Source organism: Panthera tigris, chromosome C1, assembly GCF_018350195.1.
Source record: "Panthera tigris isolate Pti1 chromosome C1, P.tigris_Pti1_mat1.1, whole genome shotgun sequence".
Lineage (NCBI taxonomy): Eukaryota > Metazoa > Chordata > Mammalia > Carnivora > Felidae > Panthera > Panthera tigris.
In genome coordinates this window covers 64,049,624-64,076,945 of record NC_056667.1, presented here as the reverse complement: position 1 = coordinate 64,076,945, position 27,322 = coordinate 64,049,624, and the positions used below count along the sequence as shown (strand labels likewise).

At 34.2% G+C, this 27,322-nt stretch overlaps 1 protein-coding gene across 2 annotated transcripts in view; it reads left to right on the top strand.

Annotated features, from left to right (window-relative positions):
• The window catches only part of PIGK (phosphatidylinositol glycan anchor biosynthesis class K), a 156,418-nt gene that overhangs the window by 13,070 nt on the left and 116,026 nt on the right, over nucleotides 1-27,322 (top strand). For both annotated transcript variants that reach the window (XR_006221604.1, XM_007079232.3), the window contains exon 4: nucleotides 25,535-25,670. Coding sequence is in view for 1 of the 2 variants with exons in the window: in XM_007079232.3 (XP_007079294.1) it covers nucleotides 25,535-25,670 (136 nt within the window). In the remaining variant the exon portion in view is untranslated. The remainder of the gene's footprint in view (nucleotides 1-25,534; nucleotides 25,671-27,322) is intronic.

Sequence of the window (27,322 nt, the reverse complement as noted above, 5' to 3'; positions counted from 1 at the left end):
ATAAAGTACAATATAGTATTCCATCAAGTCTAACAGCCAGTTTTCCTTCCAGTGCTAGTGCAGATAACTGTTTTCCTTTTCTTTAGTGGAGCACTTGATAAAATGGTTTACTTAGGATTAGGGTATATGTTATGTGAAAGTATACATCTCCTTAATAGTAGAATCATGGGGTGCCAGGGCGGCTCAGTCAGTTAAGGGTCCGACTTCAGTTCAGGTTATGATCTCACAGTTCGTGAGCTTGAGCCCCGTGTTTGACTTTGCTGACAGCTCAGAGCCTGGAGCTTGCTTCACATTCTGTGTCTCCCTCTCTCTCTGCCCCTCCCCTGCTCACACTCTGTCTCTCTCTGTCTCTGTCTTTCTCTCTCTCTCTCAAAAATAAACATTAAAAAAATCGTAGAATTATGATGCTCATGCTGTAAGAGGCATATGGAGATTGAGACTGACAGAGACGATGTAGAGTCGTATCTCCCATCTCATGTTTACTTGGAGACTAAATGCATGGAGTATTAGGGTGGGTGAGGTCTGCTCCCCCCCCCCCCCCCGTTTTGGCTGAGTGCGTAAGATTAACTTTATGTAGAGTTACATGTGTAAATAATTTTTCTTTTTCTTTTTTTTTTTTTCAACGTTTTTTATTTATTTTTGGGACAGAGAGAGACAGAGCATGAACGGGGGAGGGGCAGAGAGAGAGGGAGACACAGAATCGGAAACAGGCTCCAGGCTCCGAGCCATCAGCCCAGAGCCTGACGCGGGGCTCGAACTCACGGACCGCGAGATCGTGACCTGGCTGAAGTCGGACGCTTAACCGACTGCGCCACCCAGGCGCCCCAATTTTTCTTAAAATATGATTTAGCTCTACTAATTCGGTGGGTATGAGTTTTTGAAATGGTCCCTGTCTGATAAACTATGTGTATAAATAAATCCAGCAGCTTTTCTGACTCCATTTTTTCCCTTTACTCTATATTTTCATCATTATGTGAGATTCCTAATTTAATTAGGAATAATTAATTATTAATTATTCCTGATTTAAACCTTTTTCTTCATCTCCCCTTATTCAGAAACTCTTAGTTTATGCAAAATAAAATTCAAGTCCCCTATGCTGGTACTTAAGGCTTTTGCAATCTGGTTCCAAATCTGACATTCTCATAATTTAATTTCCATCCCTTATGCCCAGCCACTTCCTTCATGTAAGTTCCTGTATTGGCTTCTGTCACTGCCTTACACTGGTCATTCTGCCTATAGTTCTTTTCTTCCTCTTTCTAGTTTTCCTATGCCCAAATTCAATTTATACACTCCCTAGAGCTTTCTTGGTCCTTTTTTCATAAATAATATTTTATTCATACTTTTGTCATGCCAGTTTTTTGTATGTATTGATCTTATTTCTTCAGTGCTGGTTCTCATACTGTTTGTATTCCTTAGAGTGCCTTCTTAGTGTATTGTACAGAACTGAGTGAATGAATGAATGAATGAATGAAAAGTGTGCTAAAGACTACTAGCTAAGTGAAACCTGGTTGGTCTAGGCTAGAAAGGAAATGTGTATGAAACTGCTTATTTATATTCCCTTTATTTTTTAATTTTATTTTTTTAAGTAATGTCTACACCCAGTTTAGGGCTTGAACTGACAACCCCAAGATCAAGAATTGCATGCTCTACCGACTAAGCCAGCCAGGTGCCCCTCATATTCCCTTTATGTCTTGTTTCCTACACTGCATTGAGCTAAAAGTACTCTGTAGTCAATTTTATAAACTATTCCCTAATTCCTACTTTAGGGATCCATTGGTGGGGTGATCTCACCAGGCAACTTAAAATTCATTTTTTTCTATCAGATAGAAGTCTGTAAGGGTCTTACTTAAGACAAATTAACTTCAACTTTACTTATTCCCTGCCTTACCACTATTTAAATTCCCTTGGGATGTGCTGTTTTGGCGGTCCCTTGTCCTGTTTTACTCCTTTTTAAAATAAAAAATGGTAAAAGTAGAAATGTAAATTTTGGTAGGGTGCCGACTGGGTGGCTCAGTCGGTTAAGCATCTGACTTCGGCTCAGGTCATGATCTCACACCTCGTGGGTTTGAACCCTACATCGGGCTCTGTGCTGACAGCTCAAGCCTGGAGTCTGCTTCAGATTCTGTGTCTCCCTCTCTCTCTGCCTCTCCCTGCTCACACTCTGTCTCTCTGAAAAATAAATAAACAGTAAAAAATTAAAAAAGAAAAAAAGAAATGTGAATTTTGGTAATGTATCTGTAACCTAAGATAGAAAAAAAATCATGAATTGCCTATTATTGTGGGTTTTAAAGTCATTGGTTATATGACTTTTGACTGTTGCTTTTTAAACTGCTGTGGATTAGATCTTGTACATCAGAGGGCATTTTGAAAGATGGATCATTAATAAGTTATTTCAGAGATTTTCTTGTACAGTTACTCATTAACATAATATGGAGAAGGGCACGGTTATTATGGCTCTTTGAAAATCCTTGTGGCTTTCTCTCAGTAAGGTCAGACAAAATGTACCCATATTTCTGGCCTCCTCCATACTCACTGCAACACATATTCACGTACACAATAATTCAGATACTACATTGGGAGTTTTATAATGACTTATTTCATTATTCCTTGAGGCCTTTATGAGAGATTGTTTTTTGCTCGCGTTACATATTAAAAATAGTTACTCAGTAAAAAAAATTAGGAAAGGAAAAATATTATGGGTAAATTCCAACATAGTAAAAGTAGTGGATTAATCACTTATAAAACAAGTACAGAGGTTGAAGCACAAAAGCAGTGAAATCAATTATAGCTATAAAAATCAGTCAAGGGATTCACAAAATAAAAGGATGTAAAGTATGACCTCATATATATATGATGACAGGAGGGAGAGTAAAAATTTAGTGCTTTTTAGAAAGGGTTCAAACTTAAGCAACTGTCAACTTAATTTAGACCTCTATCTGCATAGGATGTTATATAAAAACCAATGGTAACCACAAACCAAAAACCTATAATACATATGCAAAAAATAAAGAGAAAAGAATTCAAGCATATCACTAAAGAAAGCCATCAAACCACAAGAGAAGAGAGCAAGAAAAGAAAGGAACAGAGAAGAAGTACAAAAACAACCGTAAAACAAGTAACAAAATGGCAATGTCAGTAATTACTTTTAAGTTATATGGATTAAATGGTCAACCAAGAAATCAAAGAGGAAATAAAAAAATACATGGAGACAAATGAAAGTGAAAACACAGTGGTCCAAAATCTTTGGGATGCAGCAAAAGCTATTCTAAGAGGGAAGTTTATAGTAATATAGGCCTACATCAACAAGCAAGAAAAATCTCAAACAACCTAACATTGCACCTAAAGAATCTAGAACCAGTAGAAGGAAGAAAATAATAAAGATGAGAGCAGAAATAAGTGAAACAGAGACTAAAAACAAAACAAAATAGAACAGATCAATGAAACCAGGAGCTGAAGAGATCAACAAAATTGATTAGCCAGACTCATAATAATAATAAAAAAAAAAAAGACTCAAAATCAGAAATGAGAGAGGGGAAATAACAACCAACACCACAGGGGTGCCTGGCCGGCTCAGTTGGTAGAGAATGTGACTCTTGATCTGAGGATTGTGAGTTCAAGCCCTGTGTTGGGTGTAAAGATTACTTAAAACACACACACACACACACACACACACACACACACACACACACACAAAATCAACCAACACCACAGAAATGCAAAGTATTAGAATATTATGAAAAATTATATGCTAACAAATTGGACAACCTGGAAGTAATGGATAAATTCTTAGACATATGTAACCTTCCAGAACTGAATCAGAAAGGAATAGAAATATTGAAGAAACAGATTACTAGCAATCAAAATCAAATCAGTAAGTAAAAATTTCTCAACAAACAAAAGTCCAAGCCCAGATGGCTTCACAAGTGAATTCTATCAAATGTTTAAAGAAGAGGTAAGGGGTATCTGGCTGGCTCAGGTGCAGTGTGCAACTCTTGATCTCAAGGTTGTGGGTTCAAGCTCCATGTTGGTTGTAGAGATTACTTAAAAATAAAATCCTTAAAAAATATGTAGAAAAGTTAATACCTATTCTTTTCAAATTATTCCAAAAATTAGAAGAGAAAGGAAAGCTTCCAAATTCAATCTGTGAGGCCAGCATTACCTTGATACCAAAACCAGATAAAGACACTACAACAAAAGAACACTATAGTCCGCTATCTACGATAAACATAGATGTAGAACTCCTCAACAAAATATTAGCCAATTGAATCCAAAAATGCATTAAAAAAAATCATTCACCATAATCAGATGGGATTTATTCCAAGGATGCAAGGCTAGTTCAGTATTTGCAAATCAACGTGATATATCACATTGACAAGAAAAAGGATAAAAACCATATGATCTCAGTAGATGCAGAAAAAGCATTTGACAAAGTACAACATCCATTCATGATAAAAATCCTCAACAGAGTAGGTTTAGATGGAACATGCTTGGACATAATGAAGACCATGTATGGAAGACCAATGGCTAACATTGTACTCAGTGGTGAAAAACAGAGCTTCTCCTCTAAGATTAGGGACATGACAAGAATGTCCACCTTCACCACTTTTATTAAATATAGTACTGGAAAACCTAGCCACAGTAGTCAGACAAGAAAAAGAAATAAAAGCCATCCAAGTTGGTAAGAAGAATTAAAACTTTCACTATTTGCAGATGATATGATACTATATACAAAATTAGCACTGATAAATGAATGTAATAAAATTTCAGGATACAATATCAATATACAGAAATCTTGTAGTTCTATACACTAATAAGGAAGTGGCAGAAAGAGAAATTAAGAAAATAATTGCATTTATAATTGCATCAAACAAAAAGAACAAAATACCTAGGAATAAACTTAACCAAGAATGTGAAAGACTTGTACTCTGAAAATTATAAAATGTTGATGAAAGAAATTGAAGGTGATACAAACAAATGAGAAGATATGCCATGCTCATGGATTGGGAGAACTAATATTGTTAAAATGTCCAAAGCAATCCACAGATAATGCAGTCTCTATCAAAATGCCAACAACATTTTTCAAAGAAATAATAAAATAATCCTAAAATTTATGTGGAACAACAAAAGATTCCGATTAGCCAAAGCAATCTTGAAAAAGAACAAAACCAAAAATACTACAATTCCCGGTTTTGAGATATACTACACAGCTGTAGTAATCAAAACAGTATGGAACTGACACAAAAATAGACACAGATCAATGGAACAGAATAGAAATCTCAGAAATAAACCCACAGTTATGTGGTCAATTAATTTACAACAAAAGAGGCAAGAATATGCAATGGGAAAAAGACTATCTCTTCAACAAATGGTGCTGGGAAGACTGGACAGCTCTATGCAAAAGAGTAAAATTGACTACTTTCTTACACCATACACAAAAGTAAACTCAAAATCAGTTAGAGATCTAGATATGAGACCTGAAACCATAAAATTCCTGGAAGAAAACATAGGCAGTAATCTCTTTGACATCAAATATAGGGACATTTTTCTAATTTATGCTTCCTTTGGCAAGGGAAACAAAAGTGAAATTAAACTGTTGGGACTACACCAAAATAAAAAGCTTTTACACAGTGATGGAAACCATCAACAAAACAAAAGGCAACCTATTAACTGGAGAAGATATTTGTAAATGATGTAGCTGATAAGGAGTTAATATCCAAAATATATAAAAAACATATAACTCAACACCAAAAAAACCCCAAATTACAAATAATCCAGTGTAAAAATGGGCAGACGACATGAACAGACTTTTTTCCAAAAAGACATACAGAAGGCCAACAGACACATGAAAGGACACTCAACTTCTCTAACCATCAAGGAAATGCAAATCAAAACAATGAGATATCACTTCACAGCTGTAAGCGTGGCTAAAATCAAAAACATGAGAAGTAACAAGTGTTGGTAAGGATGTGGTGAAAAGCTTAAAGCTTTATGCATCGTTGGTGGAAATGGGAGCTGGTGTCACTGTGGAACACAGTATGGAAGTTCCTTGAAAAATTAAAAATAGAGTTGCCAAATGATCTAGTAATTGCACTACTGGGTTTTTACCCAAAGAAAACAAAAATACTAATTTGAAAAGATATCTGCACTCTTATGTTTATTGCAGCATTGTTTACAGTAGTCAAGATATAACAGCAGCCCATGTGTCCATCCATAGATGAATGGATAAAGAAGTGGTGTATATACACACGTGAACATGCACACGCACATACACACAGAGCTATTACTCAGCCATCAAAAAGAATGAAATCTTGCTGTTTGCAGGAACGTGGAAGTATTTCAAGTGTATAATGCTAAGTGAAATAAGTCAGAGAAAGCCAAATGCCATATGATTTCACTCATATGTGGAATTTAAGACACAAATAAATGAATAAAGAAAAAAAGAGACCAACACAAAACCAGAGAGCAAACTGGTGGTTTGCGAGAGGGAGGTGGGTGAGGCGATGGGTGAAATAGGTGAAGGAGATTCCAGAGCACAATCATGATGAGCATTGAGTAATGTATAGAATTGTTGAATCACCATATTGTATAACTGAAACTAATATGACACTGTATGTTAATTATACTTGAATAAAAAAGAAGAGAAAAAAATAAAAATAGTTACTCAGAATGGTTAAATGACTTGATTAGGGTCCACTAAAGTTAGCATTAAATAATAGGACAAGAATTTGAATTCAGATCTTTTGACTTTATAGTTGGAACATTTCCATTATATTACAACTGTCACCTCCCTAAAAAATTGCAGCAGTTAGTATTTATGTGACATTTACAGTTAAGGAATTCTTTTGATAATATCTAATTTTATTCTTATGCCAATCCAATAGAAGTTGGTATTATTATGCACACTGATCATTTAATACCTTATTAAATTAAAAAATCTATATCTACATGTTGAATGTAGTACTGAGGTATTCTGAAAATAGTTAATTTATTAAATGTAAGGAATGCCTCTTCTATTTCCTCATTTACATATTTTCCATAGTTTTTATGTTGTCTTCATCTTCATTATTTGATGCATCACGTACTTCATGCTTCTGTACATCATCATGCTTTGTAGTTATAATACATGTTTCTGTACTTCAACAGCTTTGTAGCTGTTTATTCCCTGTCTCTAGTCTCTTTCTTCCTCCAAATCATCCTACACACAGCTGTTAGGATTCTTTCTCAGACACTGCTTTCATGTTTTCACTCCCACGATCAAAAACCTGCAGTGACTCTCTGTTGCCTTTCTGAAAAATCCAAAATTTTTAACCAGCCTTCAGTCTTTACTGCTTTGTTAATTCCAATTTACTGTGTTCATTTGTAGATTCATTACAACATCTACTACATAATATTTAATCACTCTCATTTCTCTATTTGTTTTAATCCCACCTAAAACACTTTAATGTCCTCTGTACCCTTTTTTCCTACCCATATATCTTTCTTTCCTTTGTGTCATTGTGTAGAATGTTGTAGAGTACTCTATATAGGGACGTCACTTGAATGCTTTAAAAAAAAAATTTACAATTAATGTATACAATTTTCTAAATACATATTTAAAATTTTATTCTGTTACTATTTTTATTTTATGATTTTGCCTAATTTTTTATGAACAAAAGGACTGGAACTATAGTAAATGTGCTTTGTAAATAATTTGCAGTATTTTATCGTAATTTTTGTCAAAGTAATATTAACTCATGCCTTTGGTTGTTCTGCTTCTTGTCTCCTGTCACTTCCCAACAGTTTTTTCTTGTATACTCTGTAAAAATATAAATAATAGTGTTTGACTGTAGATACTTAAATATTCTTAACAACCTGTCATTTTATTCTCATGTTGGCAGCTGATCTGTCTGCCACTCCACGTGATGTTCCTGGTAAAGTGTATAATATCTTGAATAGGGAAACATTTAGAATAGTTAAGAAGTTGAAATGTGGAGAATAGTGACAAGGAGAAGGAGAATAGTGACAAGGGTAAAAGGGCATTTTGGCTCCTGCTATCATGCTCTTAATGTTTAAATAATAATCAGAAACCATTTGAAAGACTAAGAAGACTGCGAAGGATTTTATAGAACAAAGGAGATATTTCTTTATCGATTTGTAAATAGATAGGAAGGTTTGGGATGTCAAAGAAGCAAGAGATGTTTATTCCTAAATCAATACCACAATGTTTTTGTTACAGACACTAACTTCTTATCTGGTAACTTGATTTCCTTGACTTTGTTCTTTTTTAGAATCATCTTGGCTATTCTTGGGTCTTGTTTCTTCCATATTAAGTTTAGAATCAGCTTGCCAAGTTCTTAAAACTCTGTTGGGATTTTGATTTGCATTGCAGTGAATTTTAGATTAATTTAGAATGGGCTTCTTTATAGCATTAAATCTTAATTTTTGCATAAGGTATATTTGCATATAATTATATGTTTAACAGCTTTCAACTAAGTTTTGTAATTTTTAATTTTTCTCCATAAACATTTTTGGTAGTTTTTAGTTGTCTTATTTTTTTGTTGTTGATACTGTAAATGGTACTATTTAAGAAATACATTTTTTCTGTTGCACATGCAGTTGGCTTTAGTATATTGTTCCAGCAACTTATTGAACTGTATTAATTTTAATAATTTGACTATAAATGTTCTTTTTTTAGTACCCATGAATCTACGAACAGTGACAGTTTTCTTTCTTTCAAATCTTTTTACCATAAAACTTTTTTTACATCTTCAAGATCTTTCATATTTGAAATTTTGGGGATAAAAATTGTCTTTAAAGACCAAAATAATTAATTTTGTCTTTAATAATTTATTTATTAAATAAATTATTTATTTAATATAATATAATTTAATATAAAATAATAATTTATTTATTAATATTAATTTAATAATTAATAATTCCTTTATTTTGTCCATGAAAAAAATGTGTTCTTGAGAGGTAATGTGATGTTTAAGGTCAACAGCTGTGTAGTAGCAGACATAATGCTTGAATTCTAGTATAGTGATTATATTATACTATGTTGTCAAATTCATCAATATAAATAAGTGAAATATTAAAGAAAAAGGATAAGTGAAAGCAATTAATTAAAAATAAAGATAAATGTTGATATGACCTATGAAGCTGAATTTTACATGATAATATACTTAGTTTATTATTGTAAACAATAATAACCTTAACAAAATTACAGTAACTGATCTTCAGAGCTTTTTCCTGTAATATGGTTTCTCTAGAGCTGTTCATCTATTTCAATTTGAAGATAACACAAAATTATTTTTAGGGGTACCTGGGTGGCTCAGTCAGTTAAGCATCTAACTCTTGATTTCGGCTCAGGTTATGATTTCACAGTTTGTGGGATCGAGTCCGCATTGGGCTCTGCACCGACAGCACAGAGCCTGCTTGGTATTCTCTCTCTCTCTTCGTCTCTCTCCTTCCCTTCCTCCCCCCCCCCCAAAATAAATAAAACTTAAAAAAAATTATTTTCATTTTTGTACCTCCAATCAGGTGAACCTATTGGTGTTTAATATCTAGTAATTATGTCAGAATGTGCAATAACTTGATTTCCTGGGTATTTGTGATGGCCTTGTTAAATAGTCTTGTTGAATACTTGTTTTAAAATCAGTTATAAACCAATTTAAAATTCAGGTGCTTCCAAAGATTGTGTCAATATAAGGAAATCACTCTTAAATGGAAGACAATTAGCACAGTATTTAAGAGTACAAGCTGTTAGTAGAACTGTCTCTATTTGCAGATGACATAACATTATATATAGAAAATCCTAAAGACTCTACCAAAACACTGTTAGAGTTAATAAACAAATTCAGTAAAGGTACAGGATATAAAATCAGTGTACAAAAATCTGCTGCATTTCTGCACACTAGTAACTGTCAGAGAAATTAAGAAAATCCCATTTATAATTGCATTAAAAAATAGTAAAGTACCTAGGGATTAATTTAGTCACAGAGGTAAAAGACCTGTACATTGAAAACTGTAAGACATTATTGAAATAAATTGAGAAACACAAATAAATGGCAAGATATTCTGTGCTCATGGATTGGAAGAATTAATATTGTTAAAATGACCACACTACCCAAAGCAATCTACAGATTCAGTGCAATCCCTATCAAGATTCCAATGACATTTTTCACGTAAGAAAAAACAATCCTAAAATTTTCAAGTAGACAAAGCAATTTTGAAAAAGAAGAAAAAGGTAGAGGCATCATACTTCCCGATTTAAAGTATAGTGCAAAGCTATAGTACTCAAAAACATTGTGGTGTTGGTATGAGAATAAACACAATCCAGCGGAACAAAATAGCCCAGAAAGAAATCTATACATATGTGGTCAATTAATTTGCAACAAAGAAGTGAAGAACATATTTCACTTCATTAGTGAAAGGACATTCTCTTCAATACATTATGTTAGGAACACTGAGCAGCCATATGCAAAAGAATGAAACTGGATCCATTAACTTACATTATTCACAATCATCAACTCAAAATGAATTAAAGACTTGAATGTAAGACCTGAAACGATAAAACTTTTAGAAGAAAATGTGTGCAGTAAACTCTTTGACATCAGTCTTGCTGATGTTTTTTTAAATTTGATACCAAAAGCAAAGGCAACAGAAGCAAAAATCAGCAAGTAGGACTATATCAAACTAAAAGCTACTCTTCATCAAAGGAAACCATCAGCAACATGAAAACACAACCTACCAAATGGGAGAAGATATCTGCAAGTCATATATCTGTTAAGGGGTTAATATCCAAAATATATAAAGAACCCATGTAACTCAATAACAAAAAAAAAAAATCCAATAAAAAAATGGGGAGAGGATCTGAATATTTTCCAAAGAAAACATACTGATGGGAAATAGGTATATGAAAAGGTCTCAGTATTACTAATCATCAGAGAAGTGCAAATCAAAACCACAATATCACCTCCCACCTGTTAGAATGACTATTATCAAAAAGACAAGAAATAGCAAGTGGTAGTGAGGATATGGAGAAAAGAGAACTCTTATGCACTGTTGGTAGGAATGTAAATTGGTACACCCACTATGGAAAACAATAAGTAGCTTCCTCAAAAAGTTAAAAGTAGAACTAACATAGGATCCTGCAATTACATTTCTTGGTACTTATCCAAAGGAAATGAAAACACTAACTTGAAAAGGTATCTGCACCCCCATGTTCATTACACTATTATTTACACTACTGAGATGTGGAAACAACTAAGTGTCAATGGAGGAATGGATGGATGGATGGATGGATGGATGGATGGATGGATGCATGGATAAAGAAGATGTGGTATATATACACAATGAAATATTAAAAAAAAAAGAAGGAAATACTGCCATTTTTGACAACATGGATGGACCTTTGAGGGTATTATGCTAAGTAAAATAAGTCAGAGGAAAACAAACAATGTATGATCTCACTTATATGTGGAATCTAAAAAAAGTTGAACTCACATACACAAGGATCAGACTGGTGGTTGTCAGAGGCAAGGGGGAGTGGGTGGGCAAAATGGATAAAAGTGGTCAAAAGGTAAAGACTTCTAGTTATAAAACTAGTAGTCCTGGAGGTGTAATGCCTAGCATGGTGAGAAAAAAGGGAAAAAGTGCAAGCTGTAGAGTCAGACCAGACCACAAAGTCTAATCTAACTTAAGAAGTGGGCAAGAATGATTGATGACTTATATTGCTTTTGCTTCAGATTGCTACCAAACCAACAAAGAAGCAATGCAAAGTATATATGAAATAAGGATATGAGTAAGCTGTAAGTGGCTACAGCTCTCCTCTACTTGTTTGTTACCATGGTGATCCTGAATTTGGCACCAACTGGTGCAGCCTGCAATGAGTGAGAAACTAGCCAGGTCAGAGGAATCCAGAACAGTTACTAGTGGAAGGGCCATGTTGTCATTCAAAAGTTCTACCTACTGTCACATTAGGCAATTTCTTGCTGTGCCTGAGATTTGTATTTACATGTTTTATTTCCTACTGTATCATCAAGCCTTCAGTAAACTTGGAAGGGGCCTGAAAAAGTCACTGCTAGTTTTTTGATTTTGGATGAACTATTTAATCTCTCTCAGCCTTAGTGCTCTTGTCTGTAAGATGGGGAAAGAATACGTACATGGGGTGACTTGTTGGTTCATCAATCTGGTTAGGAGTAATTCCCAGTTCCCTTTTCCCTTGCATCATTTATGAATCAGCCTCTCATATTTTCTGATTATTGAATTGGCTTAGCATCAGCTGACTTGGAATTAATTTAATGATCCTAAATACTAGTTTTACTGTGACACTCTTAATTACCATAAGAAAGGTCATAAAAGGTGTAAGTTTGTAAGTGGGGCCATTTTGAGTCATGAGCTGCCTGTACAGACCAGACAGGAATAATATGCTTATTAGTAGGAAAAGGAGAAAAGCAGATGGTTGTAGAAGAGCTGACAAAACACTGGCTTTCATAAAGTTTCACAAATTTTTATTGTTGATATATCGAACTGCTTTCAAGTTCTGGTCTCTCTCTGTAAGGCTTTATTCTTGAATTTTCATCAAATTGTGTGCCATGCTAATATTCATCTTTCCTCTTTGAACTAGCTTTAGTGATTCCTTACAATTAAGGGAGCCTAACTAGAGTACATATTAGGGGATGGATAAAGGATTAACAAAGCCATTTTCTACTATTAAAAAAAATGACTTTGTTCACTTTGTAACACTGTACTTTTAGATATCTCATAAAGGTAGACAGCATTACTTGTGGTAAAACTGTTCCCTTACTAATTAGAAAATCACAAATAGACCAGTATAAATAAATCATAAGTACTTGAGGAAAAGCCATATCTTTGGGCTTCCCTGAGTGTGAAGATTCCTGTAATTGTGTTTGTTCCTTGGAGGGACCCTGAAAACTATGGTTATGGAGTTCTTGCATAAGATGTTGATTTTAGTTGGGCATGAGGCTTCTAAGCCAAAGTGGATATTCTGCCCACCCATATAAGTCTCATTCTTTTATCCTTGAGTTGTCATCTGAAGCACCAAAAAGAATAGCTTGGGAGGATCATATATATATATTTATATGCCATGCTGTCAGCTACAGCGTCTTAGACTTGAAATAGAAAGTCCTCATCAGTTGCATATATTGCTGTGTAGATTGTGAGGGTACCTCTGTGGAAGAGGAGTGTCTAATACTTTTATGTCTTGTTGCTATAACAAATTGCCACCAATTTAATAGCTTAAAATAATATATACTGGTTCTAGATATCAGAAGTCCAAAATGCATCATCAGATCTGTGTTCCCTCTCAAAGCTCTAGGGGAAAATCTGTTTCCTTGTTTTTTTTCCAACTTGTAGAGTTTTCCTTGGCTCATGGCCCTATCCTCTATTTTGAAAGTCATCAGCATAACATCTTCAGTGACTCCTCTCCTGTTGTCATATTTCCTTCTTCCTCCTTTTTTCTGCTGTCACCTTATCTTCTCTGACTCTGATGCTCTTGCCTCTCTCTCTTAAAAGGACCCTAGTGATTACAGATAAATTCAGAATACTCTCCCCATCTCAAAATCCTTAATTTAATCAAATCTACAAAGTCCCTTTTGTCTTTAAAGGTAACATATTCACACCACATGTTCTGGGGATTAGGACATGGATATCTTTTGGAGCTGTCATTTAAGCCTACTATTTTACTGACAAACATGGTTTCCTGTTTTGTGTCCTTCTAACTGAATTTGATGCCAAATGGGGTCATCTTGTGAGTTTAAATGTCTACTGGATCCTATCAAGAAGATACCTAGTGGGTGTGACAGACAGGAGTGTTTGGAATCAGTATTCCAAGATAAGGAATCATGCAACCCAAGAGGAGTTTGACAAGGGAATAGCCCACAGTGTTAAATATAGAAATGTCATAGAAGAGATACACTCAATTTCTTAGAAATCAGATGAGTTGAATTATGATTATAATAGTTTGAAGAAGTAATGGGAAGCAAAGAAGTAGAAAAAGTAGCTGGAGGATGTTGATTGAGAATGAAATAGAAAGCATAGACTGAGGCATCTAGAACTGAGACAGAGTTTTGATTTTGAGACCGACAGAATTTATGTAGGTTAGGGGAAGATGCCCAAAGAAAGGAAAAGTAAAAATGGGAAGAGAGGGAATAAAATTAATTTGGGGGTTCTTAGGTATCTGCATTGACTCTTCCATTTATTACACTGATTCTTTCTAAAGTAGGTTGAAAAATTGGGGGGAACCAATAAAAAGCCTGATGCATTTGAGGTCATGTGACTTAGGATGGGTGCTAGGCTGGTCTGAGAAATAAGGAAGACAACTGGTGAAGGGTGGGGCAGAATACACACTAATTTTATTGACTTCTTCCCTTCTTTTCTCCTTCCCTCTTTCCCTTTTCCAACCAGTAAGTATGTGTTGAGAGCCTATGGTGGTTAGAATACACTTGCCAATTTGTATAATGTAAACTGAAGTGGGGATACAGGGAAGAGTAAAGGGCAGCAGAGTAAACTATAGTCTCTAAGATAAAACATAAGTGTTTGGGTGGTGGCAGTGGGAGTGACCTCAAAATAAGTCAAAACTTGACATGTCACCATGGAAAGTGATGGTAATAGTATTTCTAAGACAGTTCTGAGGATTGGAGAATTGATAAAAAACAATGTAATTCTCTGTCATGTTATATCTGACTCTTTCAGGGTTGCTAAAAGGCTAAGTGAAACTAACATTTGTGAGCATAATTGGATTTCTTTGGAGAAAAGATATATTTCATAGAGTTTTATGTTAATGGTTTCCAAGAATTTGATCTGAGCGTAAGTGGGAGGTTACTCAATTCAGCAAAAGGTATCCTGACATTAAATCCTTATGCCCACCCATTAACTTTTATTTAGCATAATATCCATGCCCAAGGCTTCCAATCTTGAAATTCAGATGTGTTATTTCAGAAAGTAAAACCCATATTAATCAGAACTTAATTTACCTGAAATGTCAGTTTTTCTCCACCACACAATAAGCAAAGGACAATCAAATAAGACCTTATTAGAGAGTTTGTTCTAACAATATATTTTAGATTTTATTCTGGGCAAATAAAATCTAACTTAATTTCCTGCATTTTATTGAATTCTGTTTATGTTGCTGTATTTAATAAAATAGATATTCAAATGTTAGCCTTCATATGCAAATAAAGATTTTTGTTTAGTAGATTGTTCTTATTCAGAAAAGTAGTTTAAATGTCTTTTTTTTTTTCATTTCATTATTTATTTAGATGTTTAGCTCTCACACTAGGTTTTAACAAGCTGGTGAACACTGGCAAATTATTTCTCCCATGAAACTATAACTACACATTACAAGACAGTATAAATATATGGTTGAACTGACATTAATACACATAGCTGTTTGATCAATTATGTGATAAATTATCAAGCATCTAAATACTGAGTTACACAGCTCTAAAGGCATATAAAAATCAAATGTCTGCTCAGTTCACTAGCAGAAACCCACTTCTTTTTTATTTATTTATTTATTTATTTTTTGCAAGGGAGGTTGGGAAAAGAAGGGAAAAAGGCATACTTCAAACAAAAATATAACTGGTAAACAGCATCCAGTAGATATGGAAAAAAATAATGATAATTTTATGATTAAGAATTGTAGCTACAATAATAAAACATCTCTGCCTTTAAAAAGTATTTACTGGGGCGCCTGGGTGGCGCAGTCGGTTAAGCGTCCGACTTCAGCCAGGTCACGATCTGGTGGTCCGTGAGTTCGAGCCCCGCGTCGGGCTCTGGGCTGATGGCTCGGAGCCTGGAGCCTGTTTCCGATTCTGTGTCTCCCTCTCTCTCTCTGCCCCTCCCCCGTTCATGCTCTGTCTCTCTCTGTCCCAAAAATAAATAAAAAACGTTGAAAAAAAAAAAAAGTATTTACTAAATTAAAGAACATATTCTGCATATTCTGTATAAGACAAAGACAGTATTATACTAGAAATATTGAATAGCCTTTTCCTGTATCTTTTTTAGGTTTTCCCGTAAAGTTGCACCCAAAAGTGTAACATTAAATTAACTATAAAACTTTTTTTGCCTGGAGACATTAAAGATATGCTTCTGTGCAATGTAGATTTTCAAGATAGAGGTTTTCCATAACAGAACAAAATGAGATCTATAAACAGACATTAAATAATCACTGTACAACTTGGTAAAATAACAAAAATTAATGGTTTCACAAAACTGGTATATACTCATCTGAATGTGTACGATGTAAACATAAAGTGAGAAAACAAATAACCATGTCACCTTTGATTCCAATGTTTGAAATGACTGAAGGAATGAATCACATAAAATTTAGCATGTTCAGAGTTCCTAGATTTTAGTGCTATATGATACTAAAAATATACAAGTGTTATATTGGATATTTTGGTCCCTAATCTGTCTATATTTCTTACGTATTGATAAGATTCTGGCATGGGAGTAGGTTTAAAGAAGACTTACAACTGAGTATTGCATTATTTTAGAAAAGGTCAGCTGGTACAAATGATAAGCACATTTTAACTGTTGAACAGCAAGGATCTTTTCCTGAGTATCTAGATAGGTTGGTTGTAATCCAAACATAGAGGTTCTATGAAGCATGTAACCTGGTAAAACTACTTTTCAGTATTCCTATAAAAGCTTCATTAGACTTATTCACCGCGCCAACTTCTTGGGTGATATGCACAACAAATTAGGTCCTGTCTGAAGTTCCACTTCCAAGACAGTAGCATCAGGCACTCCAGTTTTATTGGCTACTGATATCTTTGCAGCACAGACACATTTTATAGTGATACTTCTCTAAATACAAAAGTTGCTTGATGTTAAAAGCTCCGTACTGCTTTTATCTTATGATCTATACTACATCTTTATCTCCAAGCACACAAGTATTTGAGCTCTTCCATAGCCTGCAACACAGTGAATAGGAGTACAACAACCAGGTTCTTCACAAAACTTGTGTTTTGTAAGACTTAACCAGTTATCATTAATGTGGTTGGATGGCACCCTTCATCAAAAGGTCACTCAAGAACATGGATGCCTTCCTTTTCCATAAGAGCAGTGTCATACATTGCTTCACATACTCTTACTATTGTAGTAATGCCATACTTAAGTTTCTCAAGAAACTTTGTTTAAGGTCTTATTGGTTGCATTATGTATAATAAGAAATATCATGTTCTTGTATGTGTGACCTCCAACCTCATAAGAGTTGAGCCGTTCATTTGAGCCATGTTAACTTAGTTTAAAAATATTCATTAGAGTTATGAGCTAATTTTAAAAATTGAATACAGAAGTGATGTACAGAAACTTCAACATCCTCCACTTGAAATTCTCAGTGCTATAAGTATAAAGTTGGGAGTAATGGAAAATGAAATGAACCTCCTAACAAGAAGCAGGAAATCTTCAGTCTAGTCATATTGAGCAAAGGAAAGGAAGTGCACCGAGGCTTACCCCATCTAAGTCAGAACTGGAAGATGCTTTGTAGATCCCAATTCAACACTTCTGTGGCCAGAGTAACTGCTCTTATGTGGCTTCTTGGACTACTAATGAATTTCTACAGTTCTCTTGCCCTCATAAAAGTCATGCCGTGCTTGGAAGAAACATCATAAATGTGTGATGATGGAAAAGAATATGCTTACTGATTGAAGATTGTGGCTTAATCATACAGTGGGTACCAAAGTGGCAATGACTGTAGCCTCAGGGCAGGGGGTCTGTGGTGCTCATTTGCAGGGTAGAGTAGGGCAAGTGCAGATAAGGGCACTAGACTGGTATTGAGTTTTGAAAAGAGTTGAAATGAGAACATTCCATTCCCCAGGTGTTTTTAGTCAGATTTTTATTGTAATTTTAAAAAAATGATTTGAGATTAAAAAAAAAAAAAGATTTTCCAGTTTTGTTAAAGATGTAAACAGACAAAACCTATAGCTCTGTAATTAAATGATTTGTTTATATAAAATTTTAGAATGTTTGTAATGAAGTTTAAAAGCATACATTTCATTGAACCACAGCAAATGGAAATGCTAAGATGCAGTTCTTATGAGGAAAAGTGGTATCCCTTTAATCTTCGTTGATGCGAGTATAGAAATTACTAAAGGTTCGTCCTCGTCCTCCTCATTGTTGTTGTTGTTATTGTTGTTTGGCTCTGCTCATTCCTTGTGAATGAGTAAAAGCCAGTGTATTCCATTGTGCCAAAGAATGTAGTAATGGATGGAAAATGTGTGGACTTTGAAGTAAAATTTCAGCTCCTGTACTTACCAGCCATGTAGCTTTGGGAAGTGTTTTGGCCTCACTGAATTTCCTTATCTTTAGAATGCAGACAATACTAGTCTTCACAGTATTGTGACTTAGTGAGAATGAGGCATCTGAAAGGACTGAAGACCGGTGCCTGTCACAAGGTAAATGCAACAAATACAGTTGCCACATCCTGTCTCTACCTCATTTCCTCTGGTATATTGTGGCTACATTTTGCATACTAGTAATCATCACTTCTGTGTTAGAACTGGAAGAAATTTTAAAAGTTCCTTACTCAGAATTCTACCTTACACTTTTATTTTTAACTTGCTTGTCTACTAAGATTCTGTGTTCACATTTGTTTTTGGAAGTTCTATCATATTGTTTAATATGTATCTTCAGAATTTGATTTAAATTCAGAAACTCAGTTTTCTCTTTTACTCTCAAGAAATGAAGTAAAGTGTTTCATTCTGTCATTTTACCCTGTTTCCATTTTTCTATAACTTCCAATCTTATTTTTCTAGAATCTTATTAAATATGAATCTAAATTTGGTAATTTGGCTAAAATATAGTAAGTGCTTGTACCACGTAATACGGAATGGTTAAATCAAATTCATGACAATGAACACCATTTTATTGCTTTAAAAAATCCAAATTGTTAACTTACATTTGATTGAGATTTATTACTTCCAGTTGCTCTTTTTATCTGTGAGAGTCTCAACTTAAAATTTTTCTTTTTAAATTTTTGTCCTAGTTGATTCTTATGATCAAATTGAAGAGCAGAAGTGGTAGTAGACAACTCTTCACCAGTGTTTGGTCTCTATAGTTTATCCCTTGCCAAATAGATTTTTGTTTTTTATTTATAATATTGATACCTCAGAAGAAGCATATCCATCCAAGCCCTCTTTTTTTAAAAAAAATTTTAATGTTTTATTTTTGAGAAAGAGCGAGAGCAGGGGAGGAGCAGAGAGAGAGGGAGAGACAGAATCTGAAGCAGTCTCTGAGCTGTATGTAGCACAGACAGAGCCCCATGCAGGGCTTGAACTCACGAACTGTGAGATCATGACCTGAGCCAAAGTGGGATGCTTAGCCGACTGAACCACCCAGGCGCCTCCATCCAAGTCCTCTTGATGAAAATAATATCCAAACTCTTTTGTTTAATGCCCCAAATTAAGAGGACCTTTTGATTTTCTTGTCATTTGAGAATAGAAGTGTACCAGAGAGGGCATATTGCAGATGTTTGCATGTATTTTTCAGTCAAAATATGCAATTCTGGCATTGTGGTCAAGTACTAGGAGACTGCTTATAGCATTCTAAACATTTTACATATAGACTGCTAAAATCTACTAATGCTAAGCAAGATTCCAAGATACTTGTAAAATGGTTGAGTTGGGGAGATCTGACTAAATCAGTACAGATATTACTGGAAAAATAACAACAGTAATTTTTCTGTTAAACATGAGAATATGTGAAAGATTGCACATGCTGATTGATTCCCATTATGATGGACTATATGTGGTATATCAAGATTTAAAATTTTTTATCCTATGTATTTTGACAAAAATAGTTTATGCTTGATCAGTGGCATTCATTAATGCACCATTATATTGGCTATTTCTGTGAGCCATCCATAATGGTCAAGAGACACAATACCTTGTAATGTGGGTAATATAATGTACACATTTGAATTCTAAGCCTTGAGGCTAGTGTGCTTGAGTAAGTCAGTAAACTAGTTCGTGGGAAGTTGAGCAGTGGAAAACTGGAAGAAAGATGAAAAACTTGCCTATGCAAGACCAACTTTAACAGGAAAGGGGAAAGAAGTGGGTGAGGCATCTCTGCTGCTTGCCCCCTCCCCCCATTATAGGAAGAGTGGTTAATATTGGGGAACGTTTGGAAGCACAGATGAAGCAGTGAAGACTTAAGTATAGGCTGCCGGAGCAGACAGTTGAGAGATTTGAAAATGCCAGGCTTGGTGGCTGTAAAGGTGAGGGAAGGGCCAGCAGCAGGATGTAATCCCAGCGCCTTTCTGTAGAAAAGAGTTAGCGGCTTTGGGGAATTGATTGGAGACTGTGTAGAATGTTAGCCTCTGTACCTCTTTGAAGTTCTGTTCTCTGATTTTTGCATTTAAGTGGGCACTTAAAATTTTTAGTTATACTTTACTACATTTAAAGGAGAAATTATATGCCTTAGTGCTATTCTTCAATTTGAAAGTTTGCTAAGGTCTCTGGATGGTTCCGTTTAGAATTTCAAGAGCCTTATTTTGTATCAGTTATGTGCTATAAATATTGAACAGCAATGAGTTCATGCATTTACCTTAATCACCTGAGATGATTAAATTATCAATATAAAACAAAACATATCATTACATCCTTCCAGATCCTAGTTCATGTAATTTAAGGGTAATGCAGCATTGTTAAAAGCAAATAAATGTTCATGTCAAACAAACTGGGTGGGATCTGAGCTCCACTATTTACTAGCTGTGTGACTTAACTTTTGTGTACCTCAGTTCATAACCTGTAAAATAGGGATGAGAAAATACATATCTTGGAAATAATGTATGAGATAATGCTTGTAATGTGCTTGTTTTATTAGTGCAATGGTTGAGATATACCGAGTGCTCAATCAATGTTAGTTATTATATTATACTAAAGTACATGTGACTTTAAATATATAAGCCTATAACTAGCTGGCTCTACCTTCATGTGACATGTCTGCTACTGTTGATTTCCCATCTCTGCAGTGCAGTTTTTGAGTTTTATTTCTAATAACATAAAATACTTGGCATCCTGTAGTCCAGTAATGCCAGTTGTTTGACATTTGGCAAGTTGAAAGTAATTCAGAAAATCCTAATGGTCCAGCACCTGTGGCTAGCACATTTCCTATGATTAGTTTCATAGTGCATGGGTGATGAGATTTATTAACTTGGAGATTCCTCCAGACGTGGAAGAGAGAGGGAGAAAAGCCTAAAAGTAAATTACTCTGGCATCAAGCTAATTATTACATAACAAAATTTGTTGAATTGGCTCGGTCCAACTGTCATTAGATTGCTGCAGAAGCAATAATATAGAATATACTGAATAATTTATATCAGGGGGAAAAAAAGCAACACCTATGACCAGAAATCTAGAGTTAAGAGAGCATCAAAGATCCATGTGATTCTCAGATCTCCTGCTGTCTTAATTTCAGCTACTATTCTACATTGGGATGTTGATATTACTGAAGATAAGCCTGGTGATCCTAGCTCTGGTAGCTAAAGATGCTTTCAGATAGAAGTATCTGATTAGTTAGCATGGCTATAGCATAGCAGTTTTTTTTTTTTTAATTTTTTTTTAACGTTTATTTATTTTTGAGACAGAGAGAGACAGAGCATGAAGGGGGGAGGGTCACAGAGAGAGGGAGACACAGAATCTGAAACAGGCTCCAGGCTCTGAGCTGTCAGCACAGAGCCTGACGCGGGCTCGAACCCACGGACCGTGAGATCATGACCTGAGCCGAAGTCGGACGCTTAACCAACCGAGCCACCCAGGCGCCCCTAGCATAGCAGTTTTAAGTGAACATTTAAAAAACATTTTTACCAATACAGTAATTTATTTAATTTAATTCAGTGAAAAATTTTTATTAAGGTAATACCAGTCTATTGTAAATGAAGAGTTATGCTTTTTGAAATGTCACACTATAATGATATAGGGCAATGAAGGATTATTCATCTATTTAATTTTTTTTTTTTAACCAATTGGTTCCTGGTTCCTGATTGGGCCAAGGAAGAACTTTGGGGAGGTGAATAAAGAATGGCCCTAGCAGACTTGATGCAGGGTTTACCTGTTTATTCAATGTTTGGCAAACATAATGGAATGTATTTATTTTAGTCCATTTTTCCCCCACATGTTTCTCAAATTGTGTTTCATGCCTTCTTTTTTGAGAAGTTTTAAAATTTCATTTTTATTTTAATTGTCTTTAAAATAGATATAAGCATGATTAAAGTATTCTTTTAAATCAGCTACTAAGGAGTGGTAAGGAAAGAAAATATTAGTAGTTTTTTTTTAATCTATAAAAGGAAAGAAGTTATGCTTCACTAATATTTATTATATATACTTAAAGTAGCAAATATGTATGATGTACAAATTAGTAGGTATATATGGGTGTGCCCTCCTATTTTTTTAACTAACAGGAATGCATGATTTAAAATATGTGGAAACTCTTATATAAATAACTGACACACTGTTTGGATTCAAAGCCAGTTTGAACTTATACAATTTCAGTGCTCACTTTTTCTTTAGTTTTGTGTTGAGAGAAGGCCATATTGCCATATGTTTTGTTGTGTGATGTAGGTTTTGCAGGGCCTTGAATAGAGTGAGAGTTGAGTCATCACACATGGTCGTATAGGATTGCCAGACTGTAAGAATATCTTATTCTTGTATCGATTGGATATATTTGAGGGATTTTGTCTCAGTTTTAATAGGATACAAAGCAGATTGCTGTTGTTATATGAATATAGTAGTATGTCTTTAGTGTAGATTTATTTTCTTTGGTTTTGATTCCAGCAGTGATTGATCTGATACCCCCTCAGTGAAGACTTAAAAAAACCGCTGTGATACTAACCTGATATTCAAGTGACAAAGACACTTTAAGGAGTCAGCAAGTTAGATAACTGCTGTTTGGAGAATGTTTATTGGCAAAGTCTTAAATATAAGATCGGATTATCCTGAACAGTCAAGTAACATACCAGGAATTTATGAATCACATTTTGTACAGCATACTTTTGTGAACATTTTCTGTATTACTGAGTTACATTGTAGTGTAGATATCAAAATACAGAAAAAAGAAAAGAAATATAGGACCAGACCTCTGATGTTATCTCTTTTTCCTGTGAAATACAATAGCAGACATTCAGTTTTAGCAAAATAACATCATCCTTCAAATGGAGTTAATGTTTTTAGAGTATTATTAGTTTGGTAGTTTTTTTAAAATATGATTTATAATTTTGTATTTGTTCATAGTTTTATAAGAACTATAAGCCTAAGCAGTTTGCTTTCACTTCTATATTTTAGTATTATTATACAAATAATTTAACCTTGGACCAAGTGAGAGTTTTTTTTCTTCAGAAAAGTGTTCTGAACCTTTCTTAAGTTTTAGAAATAGTGAATTAGAATATGTGGTGTGACTTCTACATCTTTGAAATACAGTCTGTTTCCAGTCCTGTTTTTTTTTTTCATTGATTATCCACAAATAAAATGATTTTTTAAATGACATTGATTATGTTAACTGAAGGTTATGATGCTGTTATATTGAGGCTCAGAATTGTCTGTAGGAAAAATGTTGATTGAATTTATCATTTTAAGCTGAAATTACTACTTTTTGACATTGACATTTATAGATATTTAATAATCATTTCATTTCATAGAGCGAAATTAACCATAAGTCAAATGGCCTAAAGTTGTACTCCTATATTGAGATTTGGAAGTCAGTTCAGTCTTATTTAATGATGGCTTATAACAAAAAACATGATTGATAATAACTTAATGTAAGTTTGTCATCTTAAATTATGAAAAAAGAAAAGATCTATTTTTCCATTTTAAGAGGAGTAACTTTCACAATTCTGTGAGCATGAATCAGTAACAGCTGAAGATCTGATCTTTGAATGCGGCAGGGTTGGAACCCTTTCAAAATAGAAATCTAGCCAATTTTCAAGAAAAATCACAATGTTTCAGTTTTGAACTTTAATGTATTTGGAACATATGCAGCAGAACACTTTCTTCTTGCTGTCTCCTGCCAAACTAATTATGTATGCCACATTTAATTTTTCCCTTATGTTTGGGAAGCTCAGTATATGGTAGAATAAAGAATTGCCTGATTCATGTTCACCACTTTTAATGGTAAGATCAAGATGAGAAGTATTTAAGATAAATTTTATAATCTTCTCTCAAAGAAAATATATGCAAAAATGAAAATGTTTCATTCACTCAGCAGATATTTATTGAATACTTACTATATGCCAGGCTCTTTTACTATGCTTGGGTGTGAGAGATACAGTTGTGAACAGGACAGATAAAGCCCCTGTCCTCAGAGAGCTTATATTCCACTAGAGGTGGTGGGGGGAGATGGTGAGGATTTCAAATTCATAAATGACCTATAGAAAATAAACACCTAATAAGAATGGGGTAGCTTAGCTGAGATTGGAATGATAGGAAGATCTGGGAGAAGTCTAAATGTAGTTCGTCAGTAAGTAGCCCCTAAAGTGGGAAGGGCCTGGCGTATTCCTGGAACAGAAAGGCCAGGGTGGAAGGAGCATAGTGAATGTGGATGCTAGGAGCTGCAGTTAGAGAGGTATGCAGAAGCCACATTAAGAAAGCCTTTAGACCATGAAAGGAATTTCAGCTTTCCTCTAATTATAATGAGTCTTTAGAGGATTTTAAATGGGAAAATTTAATGGTTTGATTTACTTAGTTTAACGATTTGACTTATTTAAGAAAGATCAGTCTGGTAGTTATAAGGAGAATGACTTGTAAGATTAGGGCAAAACTGGAAGCAGGAAGCCAGATAGCGAACTATTTCAGTATCTAGTTAAGAGATGGTGTCTGGTATTATGGAGATGGAGTGGAGCCAGTGAACAATGATTGGCCTGGGGGTGTGTTCTGTGGCACACTGATCGCACTTGCATGTTTCCATTCTTAAGCATTTAAGATTCTGAAAGTTAAATTTTTGGAGTATCGTAGCTTAATGTGGACTCTATAAGTCCTAAGAATGTCAAATATTTCTAAAATTTTATTTTACTTTTTTTAATGTTTATTTTTGAGAGAAAGAGAGAGAGCAAGCAGGGGAAGGGCAGAGAGAGGGAGACAGAAAATCCAAGCAGGTGCTATGCTGTTAGAGCAGAGCCCAATGCGGCGCTTCAACCCACGGACCATGAGATCATGACCTGAGCTGAAGTCAGATGCCTAACCAACTGAGCCACCCAGGTGCCCCAAATATTACTAAAATTTTTAAAAATATTTGGGGAGGATAGTGTAGCTCTTTCAGCTTCCCTTTGCTCTATGGCATAAAACTTAAGTTAGTAATTTCAGGTTCTGTGGATAAGTTCATGCCAGATTGTTCTAAATTCCCTTCTTTAAAGTGTATACTACATAAGGATATGAAAACAATTAAAAATTTCTTTTAAAAAATGGACTCAATAATTATTTTTGTTATTTTTAATGAAAAGAATGAACATAATTGCCTCATGATATAAATAAAATGTATCTGCTTTTAACTTTTTGGTTTTATTTAAGTAGCATATTTCCTGGAATTTTTTTTTTCCTAGTCACATTGTTCTGATGCTTGCAGACGATATGGCATGCAACCCTAGAAATCCCAAACCAGCTACAGTGTTTAGTCACAAGAATATGGAACTAAATGTGTATGGAGATGATGTGGAAGTAGATTATAGAAGTTATGAGGTAACGTTGTTTAATTCAGCAACATTTTTGAAATGTAGATATCATTACTTTGAAGCTCTAAAATAGCGATAGAATAAAATAGTCTTTTTCTTTAAACTTTGTATATAACTGTCACTGAAGCATTGATATAATTCTGTCTCTGCAGTTCATAGGAGTAAAACTAATACAGTATGAACATTTCATATATATATCTGGGATAGGACAACTTTATCTTAGCTTTTATGTTACAGTATTTTAGTGAGTTTTCATGTATCAACTTTTTTTTTTTTTTACAGTAAATGTATTGTTCATGTTTCATATTTGACCTAAAATATCAAGCTTTGTATTTTTAGTAAACACATTAATTGTGGAAAAATTAAAATGATTAACATTTTAATGCTAATCATTAATCATTAATCAATCAATCAATAAATGATTAATGATAATATGGGTGATTAAAAAACTCACCCATATTTCCACTAGAGGTAATCACTTTTAATATGCTTCCAGTGTTTTATCCGTATATGATTAAAAATCAAAATGTAAATTTGAAAGATGACATTACACTATAATTTTTTCCCTTTGAAACTTCATTTTAAATTTAATAGGTAGTGAATATGTTTAAGATTTGAAGCCTGCTTTGATGAAGTCTTCCTCACTAATCCTTCCCCTTTTACCAAGCCTACCAAAAGTAAGACACAATTTTTGGTGTCTCCAGACCTGTTTGAAGCAATTTTAAAATATCAACTCTATCTCCTGCCAGCCTGTAAGCTCTTTGAAGCCATGGCCTGTTTATGTATCTTATACCTAGCCAGTACTTATAGCCCTTTGAAGGCACTCGGGAATATTTGTTCAGTGATTAAATGTGCATGAATGTTCGACTTTTTACTTGTTTATTTAGTCGTCATAAAATATAAACCAAAAATTTCCCTTCCTTGTTAGCCAACAAGACTCTTATTAAAACATTTAGCATTTTGCTCTCTTCTGGGAAAAATGTAAACCAAACATTATATACACATACATATACATACACACATGAACACACATACATACACATATACATTTACATACTCATGATCTAAGGAAAGGTCAAACAAGAAAGTTGGATAGAATTTCTGCTTTTTAAATTTAGATCTGTGTAATATAACTTCAAATATGCTTTCAAAGAATCCTAGAGATCCACACATTTCAGGTTAGGAAATCTGGCTTAAAGTGTGATGAATTTTTTACATGTTAAAGTTACCCCTAACATAATTAAAGTAACAAAATGCATTAAAAAATCAAAGATACATAATTTAGGGATTATTTATGGAACTATCATTATGGCTTTATTTTTATGATTCATTATGGACCTATCTTTCAAATTTTATATAGAATTCACCAGGCAGTTGTACAGATTAACTGCAGTAGTTATAATGTTGTTAGATTTATTTACAAGTTTCTATATTTTGTATCTTCCCAAAGAATTGCCTTTGAAAAAAGAAATAATTTTTAAGTTTTTGGGCAATATTTTGCATAGCACTTAAAGTTTTAAATTTAATTAACTGATTTTTCCCCAAGGTAGTTTTGTTAGCTGTTAGTGTTTAATGGAAGCAAGTCAATTTTGAGGTATATATTTAAGGTATATATTTAATTGAGTTATATTTCTTTTTGTGTTTTATTTTCAGTTTATG